Source organism: Trachinotus anak, unplaced genomic scaffold (assembly GCF_046630095.1).
Source record: "Trachinotus anak isolate AG129_WGS33_773 ecotype Australia unplaced genomic scaffold, CSIRO_AGI_Tana_v1 ptg000032l, whole genome shotgun sequence".
Lineage (NCBI taxonomy): Eukaryota > Metazoa > Chordata > Actinopteri > Carangiformes > Carangidae > Trachinotus > Trachinotus anak.
Window position 1 is genome coordinate 19,179,146 of NW_027273883.1, and position 18,549 is coordinate 19,197,694.

An 18,549-nucleotide genomic window follows, 5' to 3' on the forward strand; every position below is an offset into this window, starting at 1 on the left:
TTACAGAGGATTTTTTTAATTTAAATTTCACTTTTCAACACTTGTGCTATATAAAAGTGGATACCTGAATATGTCCATGTTTTATTCCATTAAACATGAACATATTCTCACTCTTCAACTCAACAACAGTAAAAGTTTCTTGTGTCACGGTACTAACACAGTCCTACTAAATGATTTGATTGTGTGTGTCTTAGATTACCTTTACTTTTTACTCGATCTCTTCAAATGACCGTGTATTTTATCAGCTAAAAGTAACAGGAACTGGCATTTGTTTAATCAGATGTAAAGAAGTAACCTGTCATTGTCGTGATAAGACAGTCGTCGTGAGGAAAAAGTTAGAGGTGGCGATGGCATACTTCTTCAACAAGAACAGCGTAGAGCATGCCAACTACTCTCCTACATGAAAGCTACACTGTGCAGTCATCAGGTTTCTGTGGAGCTGTAAAAACGGAGGACATTTATGTTGATTTAAAACCTGTTTAAGATCTCAGTTACGGTGCGTTGTATTGTGGATTTAGCGACCTACAAAAACCACCATACATAAGTTGTTTGGTACTCTTAGGCAGGAGAAGAGATGAGAGGAGGTAAAACTTTAATAATTTCATTTGCCAAACTAAACCACTTCAGAAGAATTGAGCTAAAAACATCAGTAACTGAGCATTAAGCATTGTTTCACGCAAATAAGAAAGACAAAAAGAGAATGTACACAGTAAGAAAAAACCTGAACGATACATATATGCAATACTGTACAGATATAAAAAAGTGAGGCATAAAACAATATTGGAAAAACATGTGAAAAATTACAAGTTCAATGGGCCAAGACTTGTTCCACAAAAACAATTTAAATCCATGACAAATGTCTTAATGTGCAACAGATGCTAGATAACTGTTAGTTTCACCTTTGTACATTTGAGTCATCACCAAACATTTGAATGAAGAAGTTTTCCACAATGAAAGTGAAAAAAAAAAAAACCCAAAAAAACAATCATGTTGTTAAAAAGTATTTTCTTTTTTTATTCCTTTTTATTTTTTATGGTAGCATTTCCATATAGTATAGACGTTTTTTTCACCAACTCACAGACTTATTTACAAATGTGTAAAAAAGAAAAGAACAGAAATGTTCCAAACACATCAGACAGACACAAACAAACTTTGTGGTTACGGGCTGTTACAAACAAGACTGTCAAGAGGTACAATTTGAATGCAGCTCAGCTCTAGCAGGGGAAGGAGGGGCATTACATAATCTTCACCTGAGATAGCGGGGAGGATGATAATTAGATCACACCTGAATGATAATGAAACTGAGCCTACGCATCTGACATCTTATGGTCGAACCAAACATTACAGTGCAAATGAAAAATGCAAAAGTGCATATGAAATCAAAATACAAAAAAAAAAAAAAAAAATCTCAATATGTACAAGTCCGGGCTGCTTTTTTAAGGTTAGACATTGCAGATGGATAACGCTGTCATAGATGGAAAATGGAAGAGAGACCATGAACAAGGACAGCATGGTCTGCATCAACAAGGCAAAACACTAGTGATGTCCATGACACGTACTCGGCCTCCATCTGCCCTTCACCCCCTACATCATAATGGTGGAGGTGATGTCAGAAGACTTTGATGTGACTGAGCTTCTCCTGAATGAGATTTCCGACAAATCTCTGCTGGGGGGGAAGTGAATCCTAGGCACCCACTTACTCAGCATCTGCAGGGCCCGTTTCATGAACTTCTGTCCAACAAAGGCGTATATGATGGGATTCAGGCAGCAGTGAGTGTAAGCGAAGGTCTCAGTCACTGTTATTGCCAGCTTTATGTCTCTGTAGAATTTGCATTCGTTTGGCAGGTGACCCTCTCTCTGCATAAACTGCAAGAAAATGGAAATGTTAAAAGGGGCCCAGAAGATGAAAAAGACGACCACTATAGAGACGATCAGCTTGACAACGCGGTGCTTCTTTGCAGTCTTCATGTTAACCAGCCTAGGGATGATCTTGGAGTAGCAACCCACCATCACCACCAAGGGAAGCAGGAGACCCAGCATGTTCGTCACGAAGACGTTGTAAAATTTCCAAGCTCTGTTATCCGGGGCGTAGATGCAGACCAGCCCATAGAGGTCTCCTGAGACCTCTGTGAAGATCATAAGAGGCAGGGAGACGCACAAACTCAGCAGCCACACAAACGCGCTCAGGGTGAGCCCTGCCCTCAGAGTGCGGTACCGCGCCACCTTGTGGGTGTGCATGATGACCATGTAGCGGTCCAGCGTCATGACGATCATGAAGAAGATGCTGCTGAAGAAGCCGGTGTGGTGGCAGCCGGAGATGAAGCGGCACATGAACTCCCCGAAGGTCCACCTGCTGACCGCGGAGTAGTGGGCGTAGAAGGGCATGGTGAGAGCGAAGAGGAGGTCGGAGACAGCCAGGTTGAAGAGGCACATGTCTGTCAAGTTGGTCTGGTTGCGGTGTTTCACCAGGACGCACACCACAAGACCATTGCCTTTGGGGGGGGGGGGGGGGGGGGGACATTAAATCTGTCAGATTAAATGTATAGTCCTATGTAAATTATGTTCTTCCCATCCCGCCCACCCCTCTCTCTCTCTCTCTCTCTCTCTCACCACACAACACACTCACACGTACCTAGAAAGCCGAGGACGAAAACCATGCTGTAGAGAGCGGGCAGAAACACACTGGCAAAAGCCTTCAGGTCCAGCTCGTTGCAAGGAGTGAAGAATGAAGTGTCTTCGCTGTAGTATAATGAATAATCATACGCTGTGGCGTCGGTGGTGTTTGTCCCATTATCTGTAAACAGACATTTGTTCTTAACTTCAAACATTTACAACATGTAACATTATTATTAGGTGCAATTCCCGTACATTAGGGTAGAATATAATTCATCCAAACGCAGCGGCTCCCTCTTCACATGGTGTGAAAGGAGTTCAGTTGCTGGTGCAAACGGCTTTAAAAGACAGTGTTGACGGTGAGGTCTGTTATTACTCATGGCCACGGTGCCCTTTTTAAGTGTGTTTCATTCCTGCGAGCACCGCAAACAAATATCCCGTTTCCAGTAAGCCCAATTTAGCAGAAATCTTAGAAATGTAAAACAGAAGTGAAACAAAACAAATTGCCAATATATCACGTCTACGCGCAGAACCGAGACGGTCAGCAAGAAACGTCAACTTCTGTAAATGAGAAGCAACGATCATCCGCGCTTTGATTTGGGTGAGTCGATTGATACTGAGCGGGTTGTTGTGCCACCTGCTGGTCTTCACACGTCATTTATTTCCTGATCAAGCCTACGCGTGATTCCACCAGGGGCAGACAACACTTGATGAAAAAAAAAAAAAAAAGTGCGAATACTGTTGTCAGTATGGGTTTTGTAAAGTTTCTAGTCCATGGTCCATCCAATATTATGTCAACTTGCTTAAATAGCCTAGTGTCCTTAACAGCGCTGTTGATTTCAACTTTCAGTGGCTGTTTTCTGCTTATAGATCCCCCCCCCATGAGCTTTAATAAAGGTTGAACTGAATTGAGCTGAATTTTCATTTCATTTGGTCTGTTTGGATTATGATATTATAATTTCAGATTTGTTCCACTGGACATATAAAATGTAATTTAGACACATTTTTTTTGAATAGTAATTAGGTTACTTCAGACCGTATCTCAAACTATGAAGATGTTTTAATAGGTTACGTGTTTTATTATAACAAACATGGTGTAAAGAGCAATTACGGAAGCTGTGGTTGACCACATCACAGTAATTTCACAGTATTTTGTATTTCTTCATTTTCACAGAAAATGTAAAATAATCTGAGGATTTAAAACGTCTACTAAATCCAAATGGAAATGAAAAAGAAATAATATTGTATACTACATTAAAGTATTTTGATTTCAGTGGAAAATTGGAGAGAAAAGTAGCAATGCCTTAGCCCTCAAACATCACACACTATTTCTCTCAGCAAGTTGACAAAACATTGAGCTACAATACTCCAAAATCTGTCCAGTTGTTAGAAATACATTCACCTGACATGGTGAGATGATGGTGCCTTTTCTCCCGTCAGTTAATCAGTTGCTGCACCTCAAGGCTTCCTTTTCTCCTTTGTCTGGGTCTTTTTGGGCACGGTGTCCTCAAATGCACACTTGTGAACTAACTGTCTTAAATGTTACCATTCCCCCAATAATGAGTAACACAACAGAGAGAAGTGCAGATGTCATTTCCTCTACGTCCCTGTCTGTTAGATACTTATCTTGAGCCCACAGTACACAGTGCTCAAAAAGTAAGCAGCTGAAATAGCACAGAGACTGACACATCAATAACAAGGCACACACTTATTTGATCACAAAGTATTCGACTTTGACACTTAGCAAACTGAATTTAGCACACAATTTAGACAATGTAGTTATCGTGTAGACAATTATTTCATATGACACAGTCCAGCCACAGTCCGGAACATCAATCAGTGAGTGATAGCATGTTCAAAGATTTCAATTTAATGTTACTCGAAACTAGTATCGAGCAAAAAACCTAGTATTACTGCCAAAAACCTGTATTTTCAAAAAGCCAGTGGGTGTCTGTGTGATGACATTTAAGCACTTATGCTGTGGGACTGTGTTCTCTTTTAGGCTACACATTTCAGTGTGTTTCTTCTTGTTTTGGCTCTGATAAATGTCCTCCTTCGTCTTTGTCTTCTTTTTCATGTTTTGTTAATTATATCATAATAATATATATATAATAGATTCTATATATTTATTGTAATGCAGCCCATCTCTGCTGACAATCCTATGTCTACCCTCATGTATAGTACCTAACATATAGGGTTGCAGTAAAATGCGGTCTATGAGTGACCTCTAGTGGCCAAGAATGATACCTTAGTTTTGTAAGGGGGTTGCTGTGGCGTGGGCAAAATAGCACAAAGCATGCCGGGAGAAAAGATTTGAACTCTAATCGTGGAATTTCAATGAGACACTATGCACAGAAGCTTTATTCAAATTATATACCTTTAACTTTTGTTTAACCCCATCGTGCAGCCGCAGCAGCAACAAAAACAGCATCTATAATAGTAACAATAATAATAACAACAACAACCAACAACAACAACAATAATACTAATACAAATAATAATCATAATAATACCAATACCACCTTTTATTGGTGATATATCACTTTATGGTCAGCTGTTCTGGATCCTGCTTGCCTTTTATTTCAATAGTGCCTTTTTGTTTGTGTTTGTCCCTCTGTGTTTGCGCTGCAGGCGGACTTGTAAATACGCGCCGCCGCTCTCCAGCTGGCGCTCAGTGAATTCCCAATGAGGATGATTGACGTGAGATCTGCTGACGAAGGCGGGCTGGAGAAAGCTGCATCAAGCCAGGAAGGAAACCGTGCAGCATTTCCTTCCGAATAAAAGAGAGGAATTTCGAAATTTCTCTTAGGGTGCGATGGAGGCATTTAGGCAGCTAACTGCATGCTGAGCACGTTATAGACATGTGAGAGAATGGGAAATAAATTGATTTTTACAAAAAAAAAAAAAAAAAATACTGAATGCAGTGCCAATCCGAGATGCAACCCCAGTTGAAGGCTGTATGCTATTCGATAAAATGTCACCCAGTCTGACATATTCTTGATACATTTCATATCTTGCAAAGGTACGGCGTGATGTCTCGCTAAAGGTAGAAAAAGAGGAGAATAGGTGGACACAAAAATAAAGCGCTGAATGCGATTTGGGCTAATAAACTCTTATTTTGAAACAGCATACCGGAGGTTCCATTTAATAATCCGACTGACTTGACAATGCTTAAAGGGGAGGGGGGGGTCCGAAGATTATAACAAGTGGATTTGACAAGTACCTCAGTCCATGAGAATGACCCAGTGAGGCTGTTCTGACTGAAGTAAGTTTGACGTAACTGTACCGACCATGTGTTGACTGTGTTGTGCGCTCTGCCGTCTCTGTGCCTCAGGTCACACGGGACTGTCATCTCTGCGCGCTGGCACTTGTTGGACCCGTTACAGAAAAGACAAAAAGAAGCCGTTTTTATTTTTTTGTTTGTTTTTTTTTTTGTTTTGGTTGAGACGTGTTAGAGAAAATCAATTTGATTTCGATGTGCTCACTCGCAGGTGAACAGCGTAATGGGTCGTCTCCACCGGGTTTAAGAGCGAAGGCGGATTGCGGGAGCCCAGCTTGAGTACCGCTGTCATTCCGAAGTTGGACGTCGTCATCACTGCAATGACTGAATCCTCAAAACCGCCTTTAGGGTAAGTCCTGCACAAACAGTGACAGACTCGTTTTTATTCTTCCTCTGACAAATAATTGTGATGTATTTCAGCCGGGAAACAACCCAGGGCGCTTAGCTCCCGACAAACTCTACGCAACTTCATTGTTACATTTGTTGTCTTTGCATCGTGTCTACTTCAAACATCCATGACTTAAGTGTGCAGGTCAGAGACAGTGTTTGGTTTAGGGTGCTCAACACTGAAGTTTCTCTTCTCTGTGCTATTTTATCACGCAACGCTCGACTGTAATATTTCTAGACAACTGGCGCATAATTATATTTAGTTTTCTATTATGTCACAGCAGTCTGTGGTCGTGTGTAATTGTTAGGTGTTTGTCTTGATGACAGTCATTTCGCTGGGCGGTAAACTAACTGCAGAATTGTTTGGCCTACACTGAGTTGCCTGCCAATTCAAAATGCTTATGAGCCACAGCAACACTTGAAAAGCCCGTGTAGCCTATAGTCTGCACTGACAACAGAGAGAGCATTCCAGCAGCCAGAGCTGTGTGCTCTCCATTTACCTGCGGTCTCTTTGCTGCACTCAGGCACTAAGTATGAACAGCTCTGGAGCAAAGCATAATGCAACAGTAGCTGCTGTACAGGAGTGAAAGAGACAAGACCTTTTCCAACAGCAGCAGCAACAACTGTGGCTCGGTCCTCACTGTGCCTCTGATTGTGAAGTGTGGTGCTGGACTTGGTGTCTCCTTTGCGTCAGCTGAAAACTGTGTATTTTTTCCACTTCCACCTGAATATAGTATCGGCCTTTTGCACGACAGACATTTTTGACATATCTCTGTAGTAAAGGGACAAGTGCAAATAGTAAGGTTAGATAAAGGCTGAGATTCGTTTAGCTTTAAGTTTCAGGGCTCTGGCATCTTGTTTTCTGGCTGACTGTCACATTTATTGTCATTTCTTACTGGGGCACTTGAATACAACAGAGCCATTGTTAATGTTATTGTTACTTTTTCCACAACAACAACCTGTCTACTGTACCAAAGGAAAATGTGGTATAGTGTGTGATTTAAAAAAAAAAAAAGGTCCTACTTCTTTATTACATGCTTTGAGGACAGTATCGGGGAGACATTGCTTCTTCTGTAAATAGTCCTATATCATCACTTACATTTGAATGCCAAAATATGCTTCTGTTGAGAGCAGTATTCTACAGCACTATTCATTCATAGCAGTTTTATGTCAGAGGATGTCATTATGGTGCAGAGAAATAAAGGTATGGATTATAAAGTGTAAAGAATGGGTAGTTTACAGTCAGTGTACAAGTTTTCGTTAAAATTGTGTTTGACTTTGTGCTAGCCTATCTGGTAATTTTTCTTAATTTCTCATTGATGGAAGCGTATGAGATCAAAGATAAAAGCCTTCAGCGGCCTCAATTTTTAATCATTTGCAATTACAATGGACACAGTTGAGCTCATTATCAAAAGAGTTTTGACTGATTTTTGAGGGGTTTCTAACAGTAAATCGAGTTAGGATGTCTGTACTAATAGCTCAGTGACCAGGTATGACTCTGCATCAGCATAATTATGTGTTACCTGAGTGCTAATTATGGTGATAGCTGTGTACTGCATAGTCAAATGCTGCTGACTTCATCAGCTCTGAGCTTAGCACTGTGATTATTGTTTAAAGATGGGATTTCTGTGTGTCCTGCTGTCAGTGTAGAGAGCTCACATCTTTTATCCATCATGCATTAGCTCTTCAGGAACCTCTTATCTCCTCCATCTGTACTGTAGGTGTGTGGTAAAAGGCTTATCAGCAGCGCAGCGCAGATACACAGAAAAACATGGGTGTTCTCCAGTGGCAACATGAGTAGGGTGTGAGCAAAGGTGCCGTTGTCCAGATACTCTTAAATACAGTGATTTCACACACTCAAGCTTTTTGGCCAAATTACAAAGTAGACTGGTCAGAGAGTCGGCTGCCAGCGGAACCACACGCCTTTTTATCCAGTCAGTGTGAGACATTTCTGTCTTTAGAAACTACCATGACAACTCCCTTTGTGTTGTGATCTCTCTTAGTCATCACACAGGCAGTAGCTGCTTTACTACATAACCCACTACTAATGAAACACAGCTCATAAAACTACATTAACACAGTCAACAGACACACGCACGCACACACACACACACACACACGGTCAGTGAGCAGACAAATGAGAAAGGAAGGGACTGCTCTTTTGGAGGAAGAGAAATTTGTTTGTACCTGGTCATTGAAATCTGAGCTGTGTTGTTGCTTGTGTGTGTCTGTGTGTGTGCATGTGAACGTGTGTTAGTGTGTGTGTGTGTGTACTTCAGGAGTGCTGTGGAAAGGCAGCCTGAATGAAGCTTGACTGACGTCTCACAGTGCACTGGGATCAAGACAGCAGACAGACAGAATTAAAGTTGCCTCTTTAAAAGATATACTGTAAATAATATCTTTGTGTCATATGTATTAGCTCTGAATGGTTTTGGTGTGAGCTGGAGCTTGTTAATTGCATTTAAACTGGAGTAGTTTCAGACCTTATTGAAGTCTGCATACATCACATTGTTAATTAGCACACTGGTGTTTTCCTCTGCATGTCTGGACCTGGTGTGTTTATGTGAGTGTTTGTGAGCTCCGGTCTAGAAGCCTCTGATTAATGTGGTTTTATGACATGTGTTAATTTTTGTATCCACTCCGAGAGAGGCAGCGAGGAAGCAACAGACCACTGTAAATAAAGGGAGAAAGAATTAAGAGGCAGCTGCTCGAATACATTTTAGTTTACAGCATTCTTCCGGAGAAGCTTTGACTCGTGTTTTTTTTTTTAAATCCTCAAAGTGTTTTACAGAGCTGCTGTAGGTTTAATAGACCTTTTCTGTTTTTTGCCTGTCTTTTCTGGAGACACAATCATGTGTGACGTCAGAACCTTGTGAGTTTTACTTGGGTCACATGGTTGAGTCCCGAGTGATGATGAACCACCCACACCCTTTGCTTTGATGAACACATTTGTTGCCATTTGTCACCACACAGGCTCGGTGCATTTCTTATTCCTAGATTTAGCCTTTAAGTGCTGCATGAAGTACAAAGAATAGAAAGCCTCACCAACCTCAACATCCTGATTTGTGCTGCCATCTGCCTCACTGTTGGTAGGTCACACATTTCTTTTTCAGTGCATCTGTTGTTTGGCTTGTTTCTGTGTCTGTTCAGTTTTAAAACACACCCACAGGAAAACTGAGGTGACAGATTTTACAGATAAATACAGTATGGGATTACAAATAACTGTCCGTTTATCCTCAGCACACACCCAAAGATAATTATTGGGCTACCGACTGTCTTGTTTGTGTGTACATGCGTGCCTGTGTGCGATCATGAGCGCTGTGTTTGGAGGGAGATCAACACCAGTTGCTAGCTGCAGAGTAAATGCCCATTAATTTGAAACTTTGCCCACTGGACTAAAATGTCAGTCTCATCCTTTGCATAGTATCTGCCACGTGAGTCTGTCAGTCCATACTCTTTCTTAAAATACTCTCAGATAGACTAGGTTCCCTGCTGGGGTCTCAGACGATGGAGGATTTTTTTTTGCAGACACTTCCTCTCCAACCTACGCAGCCTTCACAAGATCTTCTCTATTTAGACGTTTAAGGTTCATGTGGTCAGCCACTACCTCAGCAATGCTGACTGAGGGAGTTCCCTCTTTTTTCTTCTTTTACTGAAAGGCTATACCGTATGTACTTTTAGCATAGAGGAAAATGTTTTCATGTATGTGGTCACATCTGGATACTCAGGGTAATTTTTTTTATGATGGGTTAAATTTAACTTCTGTGAAATTTGAGATAGGTGAGAGACAGAGAGAGAGAGAGTATTTGAGGCTATGCGTTCTTGGCAGAGGCACTGTATGTATCTGGTAATATCTGTGACCACTCCACAGGCCATCCTGTTTTAAATAGAGAGGGTGTGGATGCAGCGCTTCCACAGGCTTGGAGCATATTAGATCACAGGCATACAGTAAAGCCAGTGGTTGTAAACTTTGTTCTGCGCATGTTTTAGTCCTATGAACATACTGAACACATAGGATTAACTTGTTAATTAAGTGCTCAAAGTGCTTATTCTCATTGTATGAAAACTTTTCTTAATCTACATGTCTTTAAAAATTACAGCAGTGTGTACTGTGACTAATGTTTCAAGTAGGAGTTTATTATAAGACCAGGCACAGTAGGATGTAATTAAAGGTTCCTTGGTTCCTGTGCACAATTGAGAAGCACTGCCTCTCTGAATATATTTACTCCAAAGCAATGCCATGATACATTGGAAACATTTGAGACATCTAGACTGGCTTTATTTATAGACTCTTGTGCTCCAAAGAACCCATCTACATTATCCAACCTATTTCCTATTTGCCACCCTCTGCCCCTGATGAAAGAAAGCCCACAGGCACTGGCAAACACCTTTAACAACAAACTACTTGCCTGTGTCCAGCATCTACAATACACTGTATCTGTGTGTCTTATGCAGCTGTTATGAGCTGCTCAGATTTATTTCTGGAAGCCTGCTCTCATATGTTAGCCACTGTGGTATGCGGGTTTGTCAGGGAGGAAGACAGACGGACCATGTGTGTGTGTGTGCACAGATGAGACGGACTCCTCAAACACCAACTGCCGTGCCATAGCAGCGGTATCGCCTGATAAGGCAGAGGTGGTGGAGTGCACCTTTGTCACGCACAGGCCGGGAACGCCTTTGCACACTTTTAACCATTTAACACTGCTGCGAGCTTCTATCTTGATTAGAGAGAAAACAAAGTGTAACTGTGGTGCCACCACATCAGTAATTTAGCAACAGGTTTTTAGTATTTTAAAGAATTATTGCCAAACCAACAGGAGCTGTGAGCAGGAAGCACATGCACATTTATGTGGTGCATTTAAGTGTCATCTTTACATTAAAAGTAACTTAAAAAGTTTTTATTTTGCTTTTAACTGATGGTATGGCAAAAGAGAAAGCTTGTGACATTTATTAAAAAAAAAAAAAGAAATATATGCTTATATATTTTGTTTTACGATTTATTTTTGTTTTTTGTTTTTTTTTTGCCAAAACTGGATTCAGTGGTGAAGACCTCATTAAAATATTTGAGGCATAATTTAACTGTAGCTTTTCACTGGTTTGTGTTATACTTTTCCCAAATCAAAGGGTCCTGGGGTACCTATAAGCTGTGTCTGTCTGCTCAAAACTGACAATATCTGTAGCATAAATGTTTTCCTTCTGGTCTCTCCAGCAGGAGCTCTCTCTAATTGAACAAGCAGCTTAGGGAATAGAGAACAGACTAATTGTTATTTCCTGCTGTTCTGCTTCTACATTCCATCTCCCCTTCCTTTCTCCTCTAATGTTGACCTACACCCATCTACCCTTTTCTGTTCCCTTTATTTTTGCTCTCCATGGCCATATGGTGTTTTGTGCCACCTGAGATTCCCTCATCCCTCCTTCTTACCAACCTTCATTATCCAGCCTTCCCCTTTTCCCTCCATTCTTCCTCTGCTGTGAGCCCTGTTTGCTGCCCAGGAGCTCTGTGTTTACAAGGGCCAGAGCACAGTGCAAATACCAGCTCATTGTTTATGTGCAACTATAAAAACAAGAATTGCACTCTATACATCTCTATATGTAACTTAATAATTGATTTATTTATCTGTCCTGTAATAAAGTAATTATAGACTTGGGAAATGTATTCATTTGGAAAAAAAAACCCACCAAAGCACACAAAACATGGAACTGAAATGTCAAAGGATTGAGAAAATAAGAAGCGCAGATCAAAGCTGATAACCTTGGGCTGCCGAAGGAATTATCTCATTACCTGAGTGCTGAGCTGCCTGATTTTACTAAGCACAATGAACATTAAGAATACCTATTTCTTCCATGGCTGCCCAGGAATACATAGGTGAAAATTATTGATGCCACTCAATAACTCCTCAATAACCCTAACCCTAACCCAGCCATTAAAGGATGGCTGGAGATAACTGAGAGGAAATAGGCAAGAAAAAACTGAGATGTGAAGAGAAGAACAGAAATACTTTATGGCTTGGATCTACAGAAGTGTCAGTTATATTCAGTCAAAAAAGATCTCTAACAGGAATATAGACATGTTTTTTCCAGCTGTGCAGACAGTGGGGTAAGTTGGCGTCCTGCGCCTATTTTTGGAGAATTATCGCATTCTTGGAACAAGTCTTGTTTTAAACTGGTACAGCGTGCCTCTGTGTCACTGGTCACAAGTGGATGAGATGACTACATGAGTCAACAGAGGAGAGCCAAGGATAGGAGGGAGGAGGAGAGGGTGGGTAGTCTGGGTGCTGTTACAGTAAGTGGATTTCTCTCCTTCAAGCAGGTGTGAAATAGATACTCCTGGATCACCGGTTGCTGACTCAACCTGAGGTAACTGCAATATCTGCTGGACGTAAAACCTTGAAATAACTGTAAACAGTGTAAGCAACCTAATTGATCCCAATGAGTAACAATTCATTTAGCACCTGGGGTGTGGTGTTTTCTTTTTCTGTCCCATGGGTTATTATGTTACTGTTACTCACCCTACACTCCTGCGAAACAGATTGTGCAGCGCTCTAACCTGGTTGTTTGAGAAGTTGTCACTCGATAATGAGGTGAACCAGGTTGTGTGCAACCTGATAAACCATTTCAAGACTGAAGCATCCTCGTTTTAAATGCTTTTTGTTGGTTGCACAGATAAAACAAGTACATTTCAGTAGGTGTTAAGACAAACTAACAAGGAATAACAGGCACACAAGGGGGGATGCGTTGTTTGACCCTGGGTTTGTGACATTTGGCCACATCCCACTGAGTGAGGTAAAGCACTACTGTATGTCAGCAATCATTGAGTCTGAGGTTTTTGGTGTGTTGAAAATAAAGAAATAGGTCAAACTGCTGTTGATGTGTATAATTGCAGGTGCCAAATTGATTTTTTTCTCTGATTCTTGTGGAAGGGTGTTGTTCTATTCCCAACATTATCAATTCATGTAGTCACAAATGCAGCATTTTTAAATGTTTATCCCTGATTAATTTTAATGTTTGGTTCGTACCAAATTAGAGATGCATCAAAAATGATTTCTTTTTTTTTACATTCTCCAAAATATGCAAACATATGTAGACACGCAGATTCAAACACACACATATATATATATATATATACATATATATATATATATATATATATATATATATATATATATATATATATATATATATATATATATATATATATATATATATATATATATATATATATATAATGTATATATGATCTGTGCTTCACTATGTTGTTCTAATTTTCTGCATTTTTACTTGGCTGTACAGGTGGGGTCAGTAGGGAGGCCACCTCTGTCATGTCAGACTGGCATTATCAGTGAGACAGTTCACTTGGCATTGCAGTGGGGTGGGGTTTTAACTACATGGCTGGTAATATGAGCATCAGGGCATATGCTGAATTAGACCGTAGTGTTCCTAGCAACTGCAAACAAATGATTTACTGGGCTCATATGTCTCCGATACTCACTTCTAAAACAGAAAATCTTTTCCGTGCCTTGTGTCCTCACTCATCCTGTTTCTCGTTCTCTTTCTGTGGTTCTCTGGCTCACCCTTTGTGTTCATGCAACCAAAATCCACAGCTGCTACTAAGCTGAGGTCTGCTGTCTTCTGCAGTCAAGTGGTGTAAATATAGGTTGCCATGGGGACGCCATGACACCCAAGGGGTATGCTGAGTAGGTAGCAGGACAGAGTATGTGTGTGTGTGTGTGTGTGTGTGTGTTTAGAGTGTGATGGGAGTGGCTGAGGGTCCAGGATTTGTATCGTTCAAGCTGTGTCCAATGCACAACAGGAGGTGAAAACTCAAGTGTACACACAGACGAGTGTGGCTTTGGCTCTAATATGCATGTGTGAGTACTTACATGTAAGTGGGTGAGTGAGGTCTTGAAGTGGCACTCATGCTTGCTTTGTTAATGTTTGTACTCTTGAGTCTCCCAAATGATATTCCATGTTTTGAGGCTATGATCAGGAAATTAGTATTTTTGTATTTATATATATATATTTATCTTTTTAAATTGAATTTATTCAATTACAGTACTACTACTAAACTTTGTACAGTATTGGACCTTTGGGTCAGTGATTTGCTCAAGGATTGGAGGTGAAGATTTGAACCACCATCAAGGTCTTCAAACCATTGACCTTGCTATTGACCCTATCTACCTCTAACCAAGCTGCTGCTGCATACTACATTAGAGTTTCACAAGGATAACTATAAGCTTTAAGGAATACACATTCTCCATCAACTGTGTTGATTACAGAGTTGGACATTTGTTTGGCAGGATAGATTGGATTCCCCAAGCTCTTAGAAGTTTGGGGAAGCTCTTAGTTAGGCAATAATTTGGCCTGTGTTTGTTTGTGTTGAAGACAGTGAGTCTTTGGTAGAGTCCTTTCACTTCTCAAAGGAAGGGCCTTGCAGTGCAGTTGAAGTGTTGTCCTATGCAATGTTCTATTACTCAGACGATCATCTTAACGGCTGACTTTTTTTTTTTTTTTTTTACATCAATCCTCATTGCATGCCATAGAGTTTTGGAGTTTTGGTTTCATCCATTGTTTATATTCTCAGAATGCACAAAGTGTGTCATAGTGAATGTAGGTCAGTCGGCGCCATGTTTTTGGCCAATTAATCTGCTCCATTCCTAGTTGGTTGTCTTCATTAGAGGATAGTAACTCATTGTTTCAGTGATCCTATTGTATCACACTGATGGGATGTCTTTGACTGGGGACATGTCTGGCTGTCTGCCTGTTGCAATGACTGTCTCTCTGACTGACTGACTGACTTACTTACTCCGTGAATGTTTGTGGCTCTGTCTACTGCCTTAAATCATAGTTGTATTTGCTTACATCCACAACAGACTTTGTTATATAGATCTGGTCCGTCAGCCTGTCTCTGTTTCTCTCTCGCTGTCCGATTTGTAACCCCCATTTGTACGTTATGTGGCCATTGATCAGTAAGAATCAATGGCAGACTGATGAAGGAAGCTATGAAATGAGAATGGCTTTCAACTAAAAAACAGGCCACTTGTGAATGGAATTTGTAATGGTGGGGATGGTGCTGACAGAGCACAGTTCAGAGCATAAACTAATATATTCCGTTATTTTTATAAGACCTTCCAGAGTGGGAACTTTTTAGGCTGTGTTTCCATGGCTGGGATAAATACAGTCCCTGACAGTTACTTATTTCCCCAGCAAAAAAAAAAAACTCCAAAAAAAACGTATTCTCCAGTGTGTCTCATCAGTGTTATGTAATTAACTATTTAACAAACAGCAGTAATCTAACTGTGATGTACATGGATTTGCATTGTATAAGTAATAGCACTGTGTTTGCAGTGATCTGGCCAAACCTCTAATTTGAAGAGCGTTTAATTTTTGCTTACGTCCTGAAATCATCTGACACCTTTTCCATCTCACTTTTTTCATTTGATCCACATGTCTCTGTATCTTTGCATGAGCACAACCATACATGCACACAAACACAGTCATGTTTACACATCCAGGGCATGATTTATCCTGAGTTGCCGTGATCAGCATTGAGCATTGTTGTATTTGGGTCAGGGAGGAGGTAGCCTGCACACGCGCACACTGTAAATACACACTCACAGACACATGCAGACACTGAGACTAATCTGTTAAAGAGGCTAGCACACAGGCAGAAAAACAAGATGACTGTAGGCTGTGTACCTACATTTTAAACCATTACCCTTGCTTACATCTCACTGAGAGCAAAGGGTAAGAGTATAATAGTTTGTGCCCACTTAAATATTACACTAATACAGATCTTGTATTTTATTGCTGACCTGTTGATCAGTTTATGCCATTAAGGATGACATCATAGACGCCTGAACCTTCGCTCCTAGTTTATTGCTCTATCATAAACACTGTGGCACTCACTATGTTCAGTAATATCTGGCAACCAGCATTATCTTACAAGGGAAAAATGCACTTGCAGGAACTGAAATGTTAAATTGTAATTAGTCATAAAAGTGGTCTCCATCATATTTTTAGACATATATCTTTAATATATCCATCTGTATGGCTTTATGGATTCCAGATGTTTTTTTTTAATAACTGTTTAAAAATGAACAGCAGCTTCTGTTGTTGTGAGATTTACATTATCTACAGTGTAGAAATATACATTTTGTATATTTGCAGGGACTACATTTTTGTTACGTAGCAGAAGGTGGAAGACATGCACAACACATCTGCAGTATTTACAGAACAGACCTCTCTTACACCAGCTATGTTTTGTGTTCCAGTGTTTGCATGAAATGCTGTGTGAATAACCTACTGGTGTAGACTTGGATTGATTTTAGCGTATGTTCCCTTTAAATTCACTAACCAACAGGCTAGTCTCAGAACAGTTTGGTGTGATATAATCGATCTCAACTGTGGACTCCAGTCTCTGATGTTCTCTGTTCACTTTGTTTTCAGCTGCTCACATGTTGTCCTGGATGATTTTGCCACAGACCACACGGCGCCGTTAGCCGTTGGAAATGAATGCAGTATCTATTTGTTTTAGATTTGTACTGATATAAACATTAATATGAGTGCCACAAACACATCAAGCTTAAACAAACTGTCCCTGTTGAAAAGAAAAGATTGAATAAAGGATAGTGAAAGAAATATATCCTATTTAATGCTGTTCAGTCAAGTGAAAAGAACCGAGTGGTTCTGAAAGGTCCATTAGTGACCTTCTGTGTGTGCATTTGTGTGTGTGTTTGAGCCCGTTTGTAATTCAGTCGCTGTAGCAGTCCAGCACTTACTGCCCCCCTGTGCTGGAGCAGGGTTTCTTGCTTTTCGTTCCCTGTCCCTCCCTGACTCGCTCTCTCGTTCTCTCTCTGTTTACGCTCGCTCATTCTAACTCTGTGGGAGACGAGGCTTTTCCTAAAGGAGTCTTTGTGCGTGTGAGAGAGAGGGAAAGAGAGAGCGAGAGTGAAATGTTATGGTGAGACAAACAGTAAGCGAGATGGAGAGAAGGATACTAGCTGACTGTGTTAACCCTGGCTGGGGCCCAGTCCCACAGTTCCACAGGGCCCGGTTCTTTTTACTTTCAAAGACACAGACTCAATCTCAATCAGGTCTCTAAGCTGCTCATGAAAATCATTTCTATTCTTTATATCTCAGTGAGTAAACCATATGCTTTTAATGACACTTTCAGTCAGAAATGATTGGAAATAATCTGCACTGTGATTAGACTCCTAGCTTGATACTGCTCAGTGCAGTCAAACATCTCTGAAAAAACACTGAAAAGCATTTTCTGCATTACATAATGAGTCAATGACACTATAGCGTCCTGTGGGTGAAAGTTAATTGATACTGGATGTAGCTGTTAATGGTTAACTTCAGCCAGGTTAGAGTCCGCTTGCTGTGCTATGCTCACCTTCATTCTTCATCTACTCTGTCTTTGCCTTTACACAGGGCAGGAGCATGTTGAAGGATACTGAGCTATGCAACACTGGACTACACTAAAACTGCACACAAATTCTCTATGAGAGAAGCAAATCCTTGGAGCTGGATTTATAAACAGTCTGATACATAACACTACTGGGACACTTAATCAACACAAGGACTGTTTTTGACGTGAGTGGGCTGTTTTTCTGTAGTTATCTGGGGCTAATATTTGTGCTGTGGGGACAGAGAGGGAGTGCATGCTGAAATGTGTGGCGTAGAATAGCTATTTGTCATTGTCAGCAGAATTAAGCTGTCTGTGTCTGACTAAGAACAGTTTACGTTGAACCGAGGTCAAACGTGCAGATAGCAGCATCTCATCGATGCCACATCTCTACCCACATGAGCTGTGGTTTTGACTGAGGATTTGTATTGTGGCTTCTTCTTCTGAGATAAGGAAATGCCATGTACACACCCTAAATGTTGCTGCTTAGTCTTTGGTGCTACTAAAATTGTTGTTTTACAACAATGGTAACATTTTATCAATTGTGTCACAGTCATATGTTTTTCTTTAAAACACATGAATGTTGCAAATGAGTCAATGTCAGGAAGGAGGTAATATGTGAGTAACGTTCCCAGTACAGAATTACTTTGTTGATGACATTGTTGTTGACTACATTTTTTAAAATAATGTCTTTAAATAAACTGTTCAGACATTGAATAAGATTTGACAAGGATGTAGTTTGCGTTAAAGTCGTTCTCGCTTAGAAGAACAAGATAATGTGACACTGTTTTCTATAAGCAGGAGTAAGAATGTTTAGGAGTGATATTGGAGAAGGTGTTATTATAGATTATCAAATTATTAT

The 18,549-nt window shown here is 40.5% G+C and overlaps 2 protein-coding genes across 10 annotated transcripts in view; one reads left to right on the forward strand and one right to left on the reverse strand.

Annotated features, from left to right (window-relative positions):
• Positions 1-575: 575 nt before the first annotated feature.
• Positions 576-4,193, reverse strand: LOC139613498 (C-C chemokine receptor type 1-like). 2 transcript variants are annotated; one of them, XM_071470186.1, is made up of 3 exons: positions 4,016-4,193; positions 2,633-2,794; positions 576-2,492 (listed from the first exon to the last, which is right to left on the reverse strand). In XM_071470186.1, exons 1-3 carry the CDS (start codon positions 4,020-4,022, stop codon positions 1,585-1,587), a joined length of 1,077 nt encoding a protein of 358 aa, XP_071326287.1. In that variant the 5' UTR covers positions 4,023-4,193; the 3' UTR covers positions 576-1,584. The 2 variants fall into 2 exon arrangements, with proteins under 2 accessions (XP_071326287.1, XP_071326289.1); XM_071470188.1 differs by lacking the exon at positions 4,016-4,193 and adding an exon at positions 2,869-3,993.
• A 1,579-nt stretch (positions 4,194-5,772) lies between these two features.
• Positions 5,773-18,549, forward strand: part of cobl (cordon-bleu WH2 repeat protein) — a 57,451-nt gene continuing 44,674 nt past the window's right edge. For 6 of the 8 annotated variants that reach the window (XM_071468385.1, XM_071468389.1, XM_071468393.1 and 3 more), the window contains exons 1-2: positions 5,773-5,878; positions 6,105-6,242. In XM_071468385.1, the coding sequence (XP_071324486.1) occupies positions 6,214-6,242 (29 nt within the window). In that variant the 5' untranslated portion in view covers positions 5,773-5,878; positions 6,105-6,213. Of the gene's footprint in view, positions 5,879-6,104; positions 6,243-17,713; positions 17,880-18,549 lie in introns of those variants that run through there. The other 2 variants (XM_071468387.1, XM_071468386.1) reach the window with 2 other exon arrangements.

What these genes read in the sequence shown, in the direction of transcription:
- LOC139613498 (XM_071470186.1), bottom strand. An exon ending in TTTCGTCCTCGGCTTTCTAG is followed by an intron (nt 2,493 to 2,632) that starts GTACGTGTGAGT and finishes CCCCCCCCAAAG; the next exon opens with GCAATGGTCTTGTGGTGTGC.